This window comes from Aulonocara sp. 'chitande type north' Nkhata Bay, linkage group LG3 (assembly GCF_057382095.1).
Source record: "Aulonocara sp. 'chitande type north' Nkhata Bay isolate Kocher_YH1m ecotype deep benthic linkage group LG3, A_spYH_male_GT1.1, whole genome shotgun sequence".
Taxonomy (NCBI): Eukaryota; Metazoa; Chordata; class Actinopteri; order Cichliformes; family Cichlidae; genus Aulonocara; species Aulonocara sp. 'chitande type north' Nkhata Bay.
In genome coordinates this window covers 52815416-52831949 of record NC_141346.1, presented here as the reverse complement: position 1 = coordinate 52831949, position 16534 = coordinate 52815416, and the positions used below count along the sequence as shown (strand labels likewise).

The following is a 16534-nucleotide window of genomic DNA, read 5'->3' as shown; positions in this document are numbered from 1 at the left end:
GGCACAAAGACGCTGTTTAAAAGAATGAATGTTTCGCTTTAATACTCACCCTGATACTAAACTAGTGCCTCCTCCCTCATAAAGAAAGCAAATTAATCCTTTAATTTAAAGGGATCGTCACAAACATCAGTACTATGCAAAAAATTCCTGTGAAGACTTCCTCAATTTAAAAAGAAAAACACACAAACACACACAATAAAACACCACCCTGCACATAATGGTATTTGTAATCTTGTTAATTTGCATACATGTAACTGGCATATTCACAGCTTGTTACAAAATAAATCTGAGCAGCTGTAACCAGCTAAACCAACAGGACGCCAGCAGTAAAACTACTGCCAGTTACTAATCATTATTAGTATAGTATAGTAATGTTTTGTTTTATTATTTTGGGGTTTTAAATCACAAGGTTGGAGGCTTCTTGGAGACACAACATTTAATGTTAACATAAAACTTTTAATAGGTTTGGTGTGTATGTACATGTGACAGTTTTAAGGCAGAAGTTTACTTACAAAATAACATGCATGATTTTTTTCGATAGCACACAGGTGAGGACCAAAGACAGCATCGCTGCCATCCTGTGGTGTACAGGAAACACTGCTCATTAAAGAGAAGCACGATTATGTTTTTCTGTACTCCTCAACAACAATTGAACATCTTAAACTGCAGCATTTTTTAAAACAGTCATGTCTTCTTCTGTTCTGTTTTGTTGTTGTTTTCTTGTTTTTTGAATAGCAGAACTTGGGAGGCTAAAACTAAAACACACAATTTCTCATGTTCACACAAACGGGCAGCAAAAAAAAGAAGAAAAGGAGGAAGTGAGATGGACAGTACAGCTTGTCTATATAAAAAAAAGAGTTTATATTTATATATATAAAAATATCAAGCAAAAATCACTCTTTTTTCAGTTACTGGGTATAAAATATACTGGATATATACTGGATATAAAATATCTCTGAAGCTTTACCGCTGTCAAACTGAGTTTGTGTTAATGTTAAATATACGAGCAATCAAAGTATGTCATGCAACAAGGAAAAAGCATTTCTCACAATCTCCCCTTTCTGGCCTCAACTTCCCTGTTTGTGACTCCTTCCAAACTTCCTCTAGAATCTCTAAAAGCAAAAGGGAAATAACCCGTGATGTACAAAATCTCATACATTCTTGAAGACCTAAGCTGAGTATGATGTGCAACATTTAATTACAAAGAGAGAAAGAAGTCATTCGTCATATCACTTCTTCATGCCGATTGTTTCATATGTGTCCGTTGCATGAGGAGTGAGACCCTGAGGGGGAGGATGAGGAGAATTTCAGTCCATAATTCATTAAATATAATTATAATAATAATCCAGCATTCGACTATCTGCTGGTTTTCTTCTCTTTGACATGTTGATAGCACAACAACTCACCGTATATATGCCCTCTTCAACATTCTGACAAGGAAAGAGGAGAGAAAAATGTCAGATACAGTAGAAATTAAAGAAATCGGACATTGTAATGACGGGTTTTTTTGGTTCTTAGTAACTAGTTACAGATCTGAGAAAAAAAATAGAAGCCAGTAAGCAACACATGAGTGGCTTAGGCGGTGCAGAGTTTGTGGCTAGCAATAGGAAATTAATAGACTTAAAAAGGGGGTGAAGCAGCGCACCAGTTTTGCATGAGAAAAAGAACACTATCTATCTCTGTATCCTGTGCAAGTCAGATTTTTGACAGAAAGAAAAAAAACTGTCACTGGAGCTGCTGCTTGTGGATTAAATTTAGAACTACGGATATTTATAAAACTGTCTTGGCTTCATGTAAATGTTAAATGTCCACATAGCTAAAACCAGATTCTTTGGCTCTAAGTGACACCCTGTTCATTTTCTAAACCTTCCCAGAGCGACAGATGTCTACACGAGCTCGAAAGTAAGCTGAGTAGTAAGTCCTTAATAGAGATTTGGATTAAATATGTCATGAACTAAGTAGACGTGGTTGTATGCGGCTATGGTGTGGCAGCTTCATCCTTCAGTTTCTGCTCCATTTTCAGACCTCAGGGTTTGTCCACTGAGGTTTGACCTGGCCAATGAGCTCATCTTTGTCTCTGGTGAAGTTCTGCCTTCTGGTTGTTTACCGAAACGCTACTTTTGTGCTGTGGTGTGTATGTGTCGCTGCTGTCTGCAGTTTAGACAGTGTGTTGCTTCTTTGTGCCTGTGTCAGTAAGGTATGCACTTGTGTGTCTGCATCCATTCTCACCCCCTTCGGCTTTCCTTTCCCAGCGGCCTCTTTAGCATTGGAGATCTGTAGAAGGCAAAGTTAGGGATCATTAAAGAAAAACTACAGTAACGTTTGAGTATAACCCTAAAGCTATGGTAAGCTATACGTGCATTTCCTGTTGTCACTTTAGAGTTAGCAACATTACACACGCTTTAGATATATCTTCTTTTGTTTGTCACAAATAAAGGAAGTGCAGTGCAGTAAGATAATGACCAAGTACTTGTGCTGCAAAAATAGTTTAAATCTAAAATCATCACTGTCAGCATGTAGAAGTACCACAGTCAAGAGAATATTTTTATAACCATCTTAAGAGTTTGTGTGCTTACTTTGCTGATGATAGCCTACTGTAGATACATTTCAACTTTCTTGGATACAACCTTTATGAAAACCTTATATTAGTGTTGATGTAGGCTTCTGCAAAGACATATACATTTATATCATATGCAAACCTTGACTTTGCAGTAGAGAGCTGTCAGGATGATCCCGTACAGAAACAGGATGCCATCCAGGATATAACAGATCTGGGGCTCAGCAAGAGCCGCTGAGAAAACACAAGGGAATGTCGTTAGCAGATTAGATTAGATCATATATTCATTTAAAATGATTATATATCATTGATATATCACTTATATCAGCGATAACACGGTTTTGTTGGGTAATGGCGCTGCCACCACTTTAGACTGAGAAACAGCGATGGCAGCAAGTTCTGTGCAACTGCAGAACGCTGTCTGTCGGTCAGTCTGCAACATGTAACATGTTTAAATGTATCCATAAATACATTCAAGTAGCATAAGATATGGGGTATGTTGCCTTTTTTTAATGCTGTGTCTTATCTGTGCTCTCAGTTGATCGACTACTGTGATTAACAAACAGCATGGGAGGAAAACTTCAAATATGCGCTACACAGTACTCAACAGATAGTTTTAACACTATAATCATTCAAAAACCTTTCATATTGCAAAAATTACAAGCAAACTGTCTACAAATAACTAGAAGGACTGGATCGTATCTTTCAATGACCAACATCTGTCTGACTGACTGTAGAAGATACAACAAAAATCCTTAATGCTGTTATCTGTGCTCTCAGTTGATCGTCTACTAAAAGAAGTGTGACTAACAAACAGCATGGGAGGAAAACTTCAAATATGTTCAGGCCTAAAGTTTAAAGTGAATAAGAACCTACGCTACAATATTCAACAGGCTCTTCTCGCTGCATGTTTACCACATAATGGAAGCACCGAACAGTACTCAACAGATAGTTTTAACTCTATGATCATATAAAAACCTCTTTTATCTTGCAGAAATTACAAGCAAAGTGTCGACAAACAAACAAAAGAACTGGGTCATGTTTTGACATCACAAACATCTGACTGACTATAGAAGATGCAACAAACGGCCTTAAAAAGCATTGATCTTACATTACAGTACTTTGAAGGTTGTGTGTAATTTCAATATTGCGCGATCGTGTCATATTCAGTCATTTATAATCCATAAAAGTGTTGATAAATCTAAAACTGTTCTGGATATAAGAAATTCAAGAAACTGACCTTTTTTAAAATAAGTATTTTTTAGAATTATAAGTAATTATTGCCCAAATAATTCAGTTTTTGTACTAGTCTCTCTTTTTTTTTTTGACAGCTACTTTGTTTTTCAAGGAACTAAAACTTACGTGATTACAAAGATCCCGTGTAACTTTAGATTGGGTAGATGAAAAGAGAAGTTTTGTCTTATGACTCCAAAAACAGCTATTGGCCAGTCAAAGCACAGAGAGTTGGATTTCTTCAAATTTGCTAAATTCAGATGGAAAAGATGAGATCATAGGAAGAATTCATCAAAAAGTCTGAATGGTTTATAATTAACTTTTAATAATGGCTTTTCTTATTAAGGCTGAAAGTATACACTGAAAGTATATTATGGCCTTTAAAACTTTGATGTGTACACAGTTATTTGCAGTTGGATGAAAGGATGATGTCTTCATTGTGAATTTCCCCAGACAGCTAACGTCATTTTGGTCTGTTCCTTCCTTCACAATTTGTTTCGCTCTTCTCATAAATTCACTTCTCTAAAATCTCTGATCACATGACGGCTGTGCACACAGAGACTCGCTTCCAAACAGTGTGATGTAAAGTTGGACCGCCACTAAATTTCTGCCACACGTGTAACAGACATGCTTGCTCTCAGGTGTATCCATTACGTTTGCATGTGATCTTAAAATGTTGCGGTTTATCTTTACTTTTTCTTGGCATCTTTGGTTTTTCATAAGCAGTGTTGGGTTCTTAAGAAATGTAAGTCGCCTGACGGCTATTGGTTTGATAGTGATGTAGTGACAGTTTTTTCTTTCCTGACTTCTGGGGCATCAGCAGTGAGCACAGCAATTCAAAATAAAAAATAAAAATCACTGAGACCCTTTTACTTTTTTTCCTTTTGCATTAGAACTGCGGGGTACTCAGGAAACATGAAGAGATTTTTTTCTTTAAGAATTTTATACTAGTTGTAGACTAGCTGTAGGCCGCTCAGATGGAACCAGACATTTGCACCTTATTTAAGGTGCAAATGTCTCTTACACGGTTAATCTGTTCAGTTTTTTGAGACAAAAAAAATGCAAACTGCAAATGTTTAGGGATAAAAGTACAAAACTGTTCCCTGCTACCTTCTCACTTATGTTCTTTAAATAAATAAAACATCTTTTTTCTTTAAAAAAAAAAAAAATCATAATCCACATTTGCATAAAGACAAACATCGACATTTGACAACCATTAAAAAGTCAAAAAAATATCCCAGAATGATCTCACAGCAACTTCACCAGACGCGTTTCCGTCTGCAAAATTAATGGCCGATTTAGGGGCCGACAACCTGTACGTGTTTCAGCTTAGCCTGTAAAAATGTGTTTATTTGATCCCATTAACTGTTGGTTGTATTTGATTAAAAACGGAACAACAGTGTGATTTTATTTTATCTTTTACTTAACAAAAAAAAAGAAGAAGATTTTTGCACATACACCGTCAGAGACAAGTTTCCCATATTTGGAGGGAGCTGAATTTGTTACATACGCAGAAGTGGCTGAACAAATGCAGAAGCTGCTACTGGCCATATAGACCAGCATCCACACCCCTTGCCACAAGCAACAAACTCAGCAGGGTCAGTTTCTCTTCTCACAGGAACTAAAATGTGGTAAATACATCTGCTGCCTACACTGAGCGGAATAAGGCCAAATGTCAGAAAACCTCAGTGTTCTCTAACTTTCGGTAAACAGGATAGTGTAGTTAAAGAAATGCTGTTTAATTGAACAGCAGTGTTGAATCTAGTCAACCACATAATGAAAACACATCATGTTCATCCTGATTAACTTTACACCTCCGTTCACCCAAAAACTGTTCATTTTTCTCGGAAACTGAAACCAAGCGCGAGATCTCTGGACATTAAATCTGGTGACATAAAAACAAAGCGTTCCAGTATTTGTGTCAACTCACCGGCTTTCCCAAAACACATCCACAGAGGAATGGCCACCAGCATTTGGTTCCTGCACCACCCAGCCATGATAACACAGGCTCGACACGGATAATCAGCTCCTTGAACAGCGAGCAAACACGACTGCTTGGTGCGTTTTTTTTTTTCCGCTAAAGACTTCGACTACTGCATACCCAGCTTTACAGCTCAGAGGGGAAGTTGTGGTCTGAGCTCTAAGTCCATTTGTCTCAGATCTCATCAGACCACTCCCCCTGTTAACACCAACCAAGAGGAAAGACTTCACTCAGGCGTCGGTGTCTGCTGTCATCTTTAATACTTTATTTGTTTTCAGGCGGCACAAGAGCGTGGAAAGAAAAAAAGAAAAAAAAAAGAGGGTGTTTTAGACTTTACGAAGCCTTAAGATGTCAACTTATCGCAGTGGGACAAAGAAAACAGATGCGTTTACTGTTCAGACATAAAATATTTATTAGGTTGATTTGGGCATTGTACATGAATGGTGATAAACGAAGCCGCCTGTCAAAAAGCTCACTACAGTGAAAAGAGAACAGGAAGAAAGCCCGTCTGACAAGATAGTGGTGTGACAGAGAGAGAGAGTCCTCGCTGGGGAAGCGACACATTAAGAGTATCGCTTTAACGGTCCACCTCTCCAAACACTATGTCCTGCGTACCTGCAAGAAGATAACACTCGATGTGAAGCAGCTCCGTTTGCACGCTCGCTTCTGCATGTCTGCAAGTATTTAAGTTATTGTGACATTCTCACCAATGATGGCCACCACATCTGCCAACATGTGTCCTTTGGCCATTTTATCCAGACCGGCCTAGAAAGAAGCAAACATGAAGTAACATTTAGAGCAAGTGAAGCTTCCAGTATGCACGAGAGCACAAAAGTTGTCTTAATTCATGAGATTATAGCCTCGAGTTATCACAGTAACGACTCAATTAGTTTGTTTATGCAACTTCAAACACATTTTTAGCCTTGTAAACCCAAATTCTAATGACGACGTTCAACTGCATTAGCTCGTTTACCCATGAGCTAAGACGAACAGGAAGGAAGCCGAGGAGAGCTTTGGACAAAAAAAAAAAAAAAACTGCTCCGTAACGCTTAATAAAATATAGTTAATGAAGTCAAAGTAGCCTAGAGGACAAGCCGTTAAATGAGCTGAATAATTGATGGTGGGAGTATTTAATATTTCACAGTGTCGTGTGAAATTTTTAAGTACGCACCAAGTGAGCGAATCCAGGGGCTTTGATCTTGCAGCGATAGGGTCTGCTGGAGCCGTCTGAAACCATATATACACCAAACTCTCCCTGCAAGCCACACACACGCACACACAGACACACACACTCCAATAAGCATATTACACCACAACAAAGTCCCATCTAATTAAGACTCAAAAAGCCTTAGTCGTACACTTTGATGACTGCACAATTTGTCCTTATACTCTACACTGAGTGCTCTCACCTTAGGTGCCTCTACAGCTGTGTATGTGGCCCCTGGGGGGACCTGGTAGCCCTCTGTGTACAGTTTAAAGTGGTGAATCAGAGACTCCATGGACATCTAGCAAAATAACACAAAGTTTGTGGGGGGAAAAGCATAAAAAGAAAAGAGCATCAGTGTATATTGAGGGAATGTTAACATTACAACAGTGAGGGGAAGTACAGGTGGTTTCCAGCCTTAAGTGCAGCCAAATTTAATTGAGTTTTACAATAAAACTGTCCTAACTCTGAAAAAGGACGAGTGAACACAAATTAACAAGAAATTGAAATAACACACGAGTGATGAAATACAGAGAAGAACGTAAATAGCCTACAGGCTGCACAGCAAAAGAGGAAACCTCTCTACTCAACACACCTTCATCTCAGACCTCTTAGGCGGAGCCACTTTGGCATCATCCACCTTTATCTCGCCCTCTGGCATCTTGTTCATCGCCTGGTGCATGATCCTCAGGGACTGCCTCATCTCCTCCACTCTGCACAGATACCTGAGCCGCACACATACACACACAAGTAGCAGTAAACCACAGGACTGATGTTGCTCTACGCCACTACACGATATACACCTCAAACACTCTGCAGAGAAGGTGGAAGGCAGACGTTAGCAGCTCAGTCTGGCATCATCATGCTCAGAGTGCATTACACAACTACAGTACTACGGCATAGTATAGTATAGGAAATCGACCTGAAGGAGAAAAAAATAGTTCCCAGGGCCATTTTGACTGATTAAAACAGAAGTGGATGTGTTCCACTCATGCCAGTGAGACTGGTGAACCACAATGTGCTTTGTACGCAGCCACATGTTTAGTCACTCCAAGAGGGTGATCAGAAAATAGGTCAAACTCTGTGGACAAACGATGTCGCCAACTTCTGCCGTCTGTGAGTGACGGCTCATTCTGATTATTTATGCTGCATTCATGAAAGCCAGGAGCATCAAGCTCTCACCGTGTAGGCACGTAAACCAGGATTCCTTTTAAACACAGTTGGCCAATAATGTCTCTGTGAAGCTTTCTGTTGCTAGGCTGAACGTCTGAGTTTTAAACTGGGTGACATATTTACTGCTAAATTTACATTGTGTTGCTTTGATCAGAAACAGAGATATGCGCCATGGCAGCTGCCGAGTGGTAAGACCTGGTTCTATAGGCAGCCTTTTGTAAAAAAGCAACAGATAAACTCACATAAATCACAAGTATTTCATTTCAAAAAGACTAAACTGCTCAATAATAAGAGACAGTAGAAGAATATATATAATAAAGAGACCAAATATTCTTCTGGTGTGCTCATACCCGGGCTGCTATAGAGAAGACTCGGGCTGTTTGTCTGGAGGAGTCTTACCTGTCATAGCAGTCTCCATTGCTTCCAATCGGAACGTCAAATTCCACTTCATCGTACTTGTCATAGGGCTGAGACTTCCTCAGGTCCCACTTGATTCCAGACCCTCGTAACATGACTCCACTGGTGGTGGGAAAAGCAGAGTGATGCATTTCAAGGTTTACAAACACATGTATTTCTAGCAGCTTCCAGAAGGAGACTATTTAAATGAATTATACAAACTGATTTCATAAGTTTGTGGCAGATTGCACCATTATTAAGACTGAAAACACGCGTTGCCTCTGACACAGCAGTGTCACTTCCCTTTAGGAGGGTTTGTTTATTCATTTAGAATGCATTTATAACAGCTCACTACTGTGCAAGTGAAGCCATCATTGTCATCAGTGTAACTTAATTTTCTAATATGTCAGTGAACTTTCATTTATGGGTTACCTGAAACCGTAGTTGAGGGCCTCCTCAGCAGAAACCACTCCGATGTCCACAGTGCGATTCTTCCAGATACGATTGTTGGTCAGCATCTGCATGAAGGAAATCCAACATGAATGTCACTTTAAATTTATTGCATCCACAAGCTCCACACGCCCATCGTGCTTGAGCTCACTGAGAGCTTGTGGAGAACTGAGGAGAACATGGAGTCATTCACCTCTTCAACTTCATCAATCCGAATGGAGAAATTCTTACACCACTCATAGATGTCATCCATCAGGCCAAGAGGCAAATCCTGAAACATATTCAAATGCAACAATATTATACTGATCTTTAGATTGCATCTCTCATCTATCTATCTATATAATCTATATGTATCTATAGATAGATTTTAAAAAGCATGTTTAGAGAAGTGTTGAACTTTCTAGTTATAAAAATGTAATGAATTCTTCTCCTACCTGATGTACGCCACCAGGCCTGACGTATGCAGCGTGCATCCTTGCTCCAGACACTCGTTCATAAAACTCAAACATCTGAGAGGAGACAAGAATTAAAGATTTAAAGAGGAAAGAAAAAGAAAAAAAACCCACACATTTCCATGTACAGTAGTGTCACAGTCTCAGGATTAGTGGCAAAACTCATACGCTGGATTAGACGGCCTATTTTAAAAGAAAAGCTACAATCGTATGTACCAGTCGATCACGGTGATAGGTTATCATTTCACTGATGAATACTGTTACAATCAAACAACTGAGACTCTCAATGAGTAGACTGAGGCTGGTGCCACTGCAATCAAGTGTCTAGTCAACAGACACTGAATGCAAGACGTTTGAAGTTCAGTGTGAAGTTTCTAGACTTTGATTATTCGGGGTACCATTGTTTTATCAGCATATTAGTACTTTATGCAACAGTGTAGCCGTAGATTTTGGAGGACTGCGTATTCCACCTGTTGTCAGGATTTATGATGATGCAGTTTTCATTTCACTAACACCAAATCCTTTGATGACCACTTACTACTGTGTTTGCTTGACTTGGCTGAACCCCTTAGTGAATCTGTGGGGTATTGTCAAAAAGAAGATAAGTAACACTCTGACCTAAAAACACAGACAACCCGAATCTCACTATCAAAGCAACCCGGAATTAAGTAACATCACCGTGGAGCCACAAACTCCTCATTTCATGCTACGCTGGATGCCGTAAACCAGGATTCTCTTCAGATCATCACATTGTATCGCCAGCAGAAGATTCAGACTCAAGCGGTTGACTCATTTTACAGTCCTGTCATTTTTGGGACACTTTCAGTGACTCAGTGAAAATGTGAAGTCAGACGTGGCCCACATCCTGACTCACACACAGGATATTGTTGAGTAAACACCTGAAGAGCTGAAGGTCACTGTGCCACTAACTGATGAGAACATAGCTACTGTTTATGAATCAAAGATACAGCGATTTTGGGAGCGGGCTTGACTCAACAAAAAAAAACTAGAACAATCCCCAGATTAGAACCACAGTACACCTTGTGATTGTTGTTCCGTTACCTTCTCTCGCTCCTCGAACATCCAAAAGAAGGGAGTCATGGCGCCAATGTCGAGAGCATGTGTGGTGATGGCCATGATGTGGTTCAGGATGCGAGTCAACTCTCCATACAGCACTACAAACGACACAGAACAGAGCTCAACAAACTGGAAACAGGTTCCAGCTGCTCACTGGTGAAGTTTTACTTTACTTTCAGTTCAACATGTTTTGTTAGTGTCCACATAAAATAAAATAAAATAAAAAAATCTACTTAAACACTTCAATGCTTCTTGAAATTAGATTGGTGATTACTTGGTCAAACAATCAATTCAATCAGATAAAAAAGCCCCAGGAACACTAACTGAGTGCAAGAACAGAGGGCATGTTAGCTCTAGATAGCTCGTATGTCAAGTTAACTCTTCACAAATAGAGCCTAAACATTAAAGGCAGGTACACAACACAACAGTCAACACAGTAGTTGACGCTTTTTGTTGCCAGACACGACTTTAAAGTGATCCTCTTTGAAACAAAACTACGACTCTGATCCTTGGTTCTCACTGTTTCCTGTTGAGGAAGAATCCAAGCAACCACAACTACATTTTCCAATTCTCCACATTGGAAAATGTAGTCTTTTCAGATCTTCAAGTTCATGTACGTTGTGCAATTGTGGCTGCCTGATCTCTACCAGAAACCTCATTTGTTCCGTACAAGGCTAAAGGTGAGAGGCACGTGTCTGTGGCACAGAAACACACTGAGCGTACATCTCCGTGCAGCCTATGCTGTGAACTTTGTAATGGACCAATAGAAGACAGTAGCAGCGCTTATGTTTAGTTAGCGCCCCCTAGTGTGTCATTTTTAACTGCATCTTAAAGCAAAGGGTCAAAAACAAACATACCAGACAAAGAAAACTGCTGTTGGAAACTCAAAAAAATGTAAACGTTTGTTAAATGCTCATGAAATCAAGCTTTAAAAGGGTTTTTTTTGCCCAGTGAAGGTCTTACACTTCCAGAGAAAACAATGCTGCGCAAGTACCATGAAAGTGCACAACATTAAATTTGATTCATCTTACAGTCATAACAATAATGTAATGCATACTTTATTAATCCCCATAGGGAAATTACTCATCTGCATTTAACCCATTCACTCAGTGAATGGGTACCTCGGGGTAGCCGTTTAGTAGATTCAAACCCCCAACCTTCCAATCATGGGGCGACCACTTTAGGTCACGAGCAGTTGTCTAAGCATTTCACTGCATATCGTACTGTGTATGACTGTGTACGTGACAAATAAAAATTTGAATTTGAATTTACCCACTATCCCTGCCCCTAGCTATATTTATATTTATTTCATTTATAGCATTTTTATTTTTTTCTATTTTCTGACAGACTTAATAGTCTGTCAGAAAATAGAAAGAAAAAAAAAAAAAACACAGTTTCCTTCAGCTAAATACACAAACTAAAGATATGTAGATATGAGTACATAAGTGCAAACTACATTGTAATTAAATAAAAAAAATTATAATAATATAATAATAATATAATAATATAATAATTTATAAATTATTACAAATTGTAATAATTTATAAAATGCAAATTTGGCATTAATAGTGGTTAAATAAGACTTCCAGAATAATGTTTTTTTAAATATTTTTTCTTCAGGAGTTTTCATATTTGACCACTCATGCTCAGTACCTCTGATCCACTGTGCACGGGGTGGGGCCTGGATGTTGAGCAGCTTCTCCACAGCCAGAGAGTAGGCTTGCTCATTACACATCATGGAAACATAGTCCAGGCGGTCAAAGTAGGGCAGAGCCTGCAGCAGAACGTGTTTTATTTAAATGAGGATGGTTACAAAAATAATACAAACTGCCCCTACACTTACATGCATACAAAATAATTTAACAGGTATGTAATGGCTGGAAGTTGGCGAGTACAAAGACCACTTAAGTCATCCCATTGTTCAGTACCTGCAGGTATGTCTTATACTCGATTAGCTTTTCTGTGCCACGATGCAGCAGGCCAATGTGTGGGTCACATTTCTTGACAGACTCCCCGCTGAGCTCCAACACAAGACGCAGCACACCGTGAGCTGCAGGATGCTGAGGGCCGAAGTTAATCGTCAGGTTGGACACCTCCTTCTCTGCAGGAGGATCTTTGTCTGAAAAACAAAGAGCACAAAACAGCAAACTAAAGTTCGACCAGTCTGACAGACCAGCACGTTTGTTTTCATCAAACAAATAACCATAATGCGGAACAAGCTGCCCAAACTATGAGCACATCTTAAATCAAGTGCACTGTGGAAATAGAAACGCGTAAGTCAGACACTGAATACCTGCCTCCCATCTTAATGAAGGCTGGCAGACAGAAAACACAGAGGACAAAAATGGAAATAAGTCAAACGTTTTACCGTTCTGTCTCTGCCAAAGGCTGACATGATACATTTAGACTTGGACTGTGTTCAACTCTCCCGCAGTCTTGGCAGCTCATTATTTTCCCTTTCAGTTACAATTAAAAGAAAAAAGTAATATTTGAAACGAGTAGATGTTGGTGAACAGCAGTCTTTACCATTCCACGGGGGCGGTGTCCACTTCTCATTAACAGCAGTGGGGTACATGACTGCACCAGCGAACTGCTCCGTCCACTCCACATCTGGCTGCCATTGTTTCTGCCTGTGAAACACAGCAAGGTTATTTTTAAGGCGATGTAGGTATGAGGCTGGGTGGCGACCTTTATCAGTGCTAACACGATCCTGCAGTACAAAAAGGTGGTGCCTCAGGCTACCTACGCGCTGCTTAAAGCCTTAACCTCATTATCAGATGTTACTTGGAACTGAGCCTGCCAACCTGAGGACTGATCGTTAGAAGTAGCTCATCAAGGAAACATGCAGAGATGGAAAGTTTTCTTCGTGAAAAACAAAATATGTCAATGATTCAGTAGTTCGGAGGGCCACCTTTTGCAGAACTTAGGTCGAGTAATTGTTTTGTGCATCACTTTATCAGTCTCTCGTGTCATTGTGGAGGAATTTTGGCCAAGTTTTTTTTTTTTTTTTACAATGCGGCTTCAGATCATTGAGGTCTGCAGGCTCTCCTAAGATCTCCCGACAGTGTTTCAATGAGGTTGAGGTTTGGACTTTGAAACTTTGTAGATTTACTTCTGCGACTGGAACAGCTATCCCTCATTTACTCATTTTAAGTTTTCACTCATCCATTCAGAGTCAGCGGATGCTGAAGAGTGTGCAGATGTCACCAACTTTCTGCAGAGCGAATCTCTACAGACCTCCATACTTCAATGGGCTTCGGATTAGCTAAAGAACAGTGCGTAAAGACCTTCATGGAATCGGTTTTTATCGTCGAGCAGCTGCATTGAGTGGTATAAAACTCTCCATCCCTGGAAACTAGAGCAGTGGAGACGTGTTCTCTGGAGTGACCAATCACACTTCTGTCTGGCAATCTGAAGGATGAGTCTGGGTTTGGTGGTTGACCGGAGAACGGTACTTGTGTGACTGCACTGGATTATGGTGTGGAGTTGTTTTTCAGGAGTTGGGCTCGGCCCTTTAGTTCCAGTGAAAGAAATTCTTAATGTTTCAACATATCAAGACATTTTGGACAATTTCCTGCTCCAAACTTTGTAGGAACAGTTTGGGGATTTCCCCTTCCTGTTCCAACATGATTGTGCACCAATGCACAAAGTAAGGTCCATAAAGACAAGGATGAGTGAGTTTGGTGTGGACGAACTTGACTGGCGTGGATAGAATCCTGACCTCAACCCGATAGAACATCTTTGGGATGAACTAAAGGAGAGACTGAAACCCAAGCCTTCTCGTTCAACATCAGTGCATGACCTCACAAATGTACTTGTGACAAAATGATCAAAAATTCCCATAAACACACTCTTAAACCTTGCGGAAAGCCTTCCCAGAAGAACTGAACCTGTTACAGCTGAAATTCTGTGCAGACATAATATTAAATCCTATTGATGAATTTCATATGTGTGTGAAGGCAGATAAGTACGTATGGAAACACTCTTATCCCACGCAAAAACAAACACACACTCAAAACTACCACCAGGTTTATGAAATGTGTGCACCGGCCTATTTTGGTCTTGCCATTGTGTGTATGTAAGTAAATCAGAATCACTCTGAACCAGCAGGCTTGTGCACTCTGCATACTGCCAAGGCCCCATGTCTACATAAGGAAATACGCTGAGCTCCAGGTAAAGTGGAAAAAGTGGTAATAATGCAAGAAAGAAGCCTGAAGACACTGAAACAACTGTGTACGAAAAGGAAGCCAGAAAAGGTACAGCCTTCCAAAGACTTTGCATGAGAGCAACAATGCAATGAGAAAAAAACCACAGATCCTCCAGAATATGTGGGACAATGCCAAAACTGTAAGTGATGTCATTCAGCAAATCACTGATTTGTGCGTGAACTTACATACTATTATTAAATGATAATTAAATCTTGTGGGGGGTTTCAGAAGCAACTTTGCAAACTTTTTCTCTGGGAACTGTCATGAATTTAAACACTTAACATGCTAACTCAGGCCTGTACAGTCTAAGATGGAGCTCTTGGGATTTTCCAGTTCCTCAGAGCACTGCACAGCCTGACCGTGGATTGCATTCGTTGGGATTTCCACCCCTGGAAAGAATGTGGCGTTGTATTAACACACACCTGAGTGCTCTAAAACTAGCAAACAGCTAGTTTGGTAACATTTGCGGATCAGTTATTCAAATGCATTTGATTAGCACCATCTGGCTGCTCTGTGCCCTCCTAACTCCTATAGAAGTAGTAAGCATGTACATGTTTTTGACAGCACTGCATGAGTCCTGTAACATACAGCCACGGTAATAAAATAGCACGTATTAATGCTGAATATTACAAATATACAGAGGCATAAATATGTCAGTAACTAGCATTGCATAATGCTAGTTACAGGTTTATATCCCCCTGAATTTGGTTCAGAGACCTTCTGAAGCCCTGAGCTGAGTTAAACATAGCGTACTACACCTCCAAAATCATCCAAATTATCTATTTATTTTCATCCTTGTGCCAAAACCTTTAATTTTCTGTCTATGCGTTAAAACCATTTTGACCTCACTGACCATGAAACACCGATGTAGTAAACACTGACACACGCTGACAGCAGATCTCCAGTTAACCCGACAGTGGGAGATGCGGACCTATGCTCTAAACAAGCTGCTGAGGGCACTCGTTATAGCCAAGCAGCCAATAAATATGTTTTTCATTTATTTTCATACTACTAAACTGCACAGGGCGAGCCCTGCGATGTTTTATAGCAGCAAAGCCGGATTATGTAGCGTTTTGCTAGCATGAGCCTCTCGGCATGCACATCTGTGAGGAGCTAAGCGAAGACCGTCATGAGGACAAAGATAACTCGTGGAGTCACGGTTTGTCTTTTTGCTATCATACCTGTTCTGCAGCAGCGCACAGCCAGGGCTCAGCACATTATGGCCTAATAACAATTTTGTTGAAGGACGTCCGAGTTTGCTAAGCGACCTCAACATTGTGGCCGCCATCTTGGCTGTTAGACAACCTCCGGCCAGTGACGTAGAAGAGTTTCCTCTTCTGTAGTCGTGGTGTCGTGTCTGCCACCTGTCGGTAAATGTAGTTCAATTCATTGTTTTCTATTTTTATGTCTACGAAGATTTAAAAATATAAAGAATTATTAATATATATATAATAAAATGAAAGTAACAATTTAATATCATAACTTACATTTTTACATCAATAATTCTCACTTCTAATTCTCACTGAGGTCTTTTAAGTGGATTTGGCATGTTCTCCCAGGTACTCTGGCTTGCTCTCACTGTCTACAAACATGCAGGTGGTTAATTTGTATTGTATTGTATCTTTATTTTGAACATGTTAAAATAGTACAAAAACAGAAAAACAAGACAAACAAAAAAAGCAAATCAAAAGGAAAACAAAACATTAATAATAATAAATAACTTACATGTTAATAAAGGAACAGGAAGATGCATAAACTTATTTAATCCCAATCCATCATTTAGTTACTAATAGTTATACTAAT

General features: G+C 39.7%; 2 protein-coding genes across 2 annotated transcripts; both read right to left on the bottom strand.

Annotated features, from left to right (window-relative positions):
• Positions 1-218: 218 nt before the first annotated feature.
• Positions 219-5928, bottom strand: fcer1g (Fc epsilon receptor IgFc epsilon receptor Ig). Its single transcript, XM_086285236.1, has 5 exons — positions 5721-5928; positions 2700-2791; positions 2230-2274; positions 1407-1430; positions 219-1283 (listed from the first exon to the last, which is right to left on the bottom strand). Exons 1-5 carry the CDS (start codon positions 5785-5787, stop codon positions 1230-1232), a joined length of 282 nt encoding a protein of 93 aa, XP_086141362.1. The 5' UTR covers positions 5788-5928; the 3' UTR covers positions 219-1229.
• Positions 5929-6158: 230 nt separating this feature from the next.
• ndufs2 (NADH:ubiquinone oxidoreductase core subunit S2) lies at positions 6159-16060 on the bottom strand. The gene is made up of 14 exons (XM_086285235.1): positions 15913-16060; positions 13050-13153; positions 12452-12642; positions 12177-12297; positions 10509-10621; positions 9429-9503; positions 9188-9265; positions 8977-9062; positions 8548-8667; positions 7571-7700; positions 7181-7276; positions 6943-7026; positions 6479-6536; positions 6159-6386 (listed from the first exon to the last, which is right to left on the bottom strand). Exons 1-14 carry the CDS (start codon positions 16017-16019, stop codon positions 6349-6351), a joined length of 1401 nt encoding a protein of 466 aa, XP_086141361.1. The 5' UTR covers positions 16020-16060; the 3' UTR covers positions 6159-6348.
• Positions 16061-16534: the final 474 nt, after the last annotated feature.

Excerpts from the sequence above, each read along its gene's own strand:
- fcer1g (XM_086285236.1), bottom strand. The coding sequence starts at position 5,787 with ATGGCTGGGTGGTGCAGGAACCAAATGCTGGTGGCCATTCCTCTGTGG. Across the intron at positions 1,431-2,229 it reads GGAAAGGAAAGCCGAAGGGG|AATGTTGAAGAGGGCATATA; the intron begins GTGAGAATGGAT and ends TTTCCTTGTCAG. Across the intron at positions 1,284-1,406 it reads TTGAAGAGGGCATATATACG|GGTCTCACTCCTCATGCAAC; the intron begins GTGAGTTGTTGT and ends CCTCCCCCTCAG.
- ndufs2 (XM_086285235.1), bottom strand. The coding sequence starts at position 16,019 with ATGGCGGCCACAATGTTGAGGTCGCTTAGCAAACTCGGACGTCCTTCA. Across the intron at positions 12,298-12,451 it reads AGTATAAGACATACCTGCAG|GCTCTGCCCTACTTTGACCG; the intron begins GTACTGAACAAT and ends GTTCTGCTGCAG. Across the intron at positions 10,622-12,176 it reads CCGTGCACAGTGGATCAGAG|TGCTGTATGGAGAGTTGACT; the intron begins GTACTGAGCATG and ends TGTCGTTTGTAG.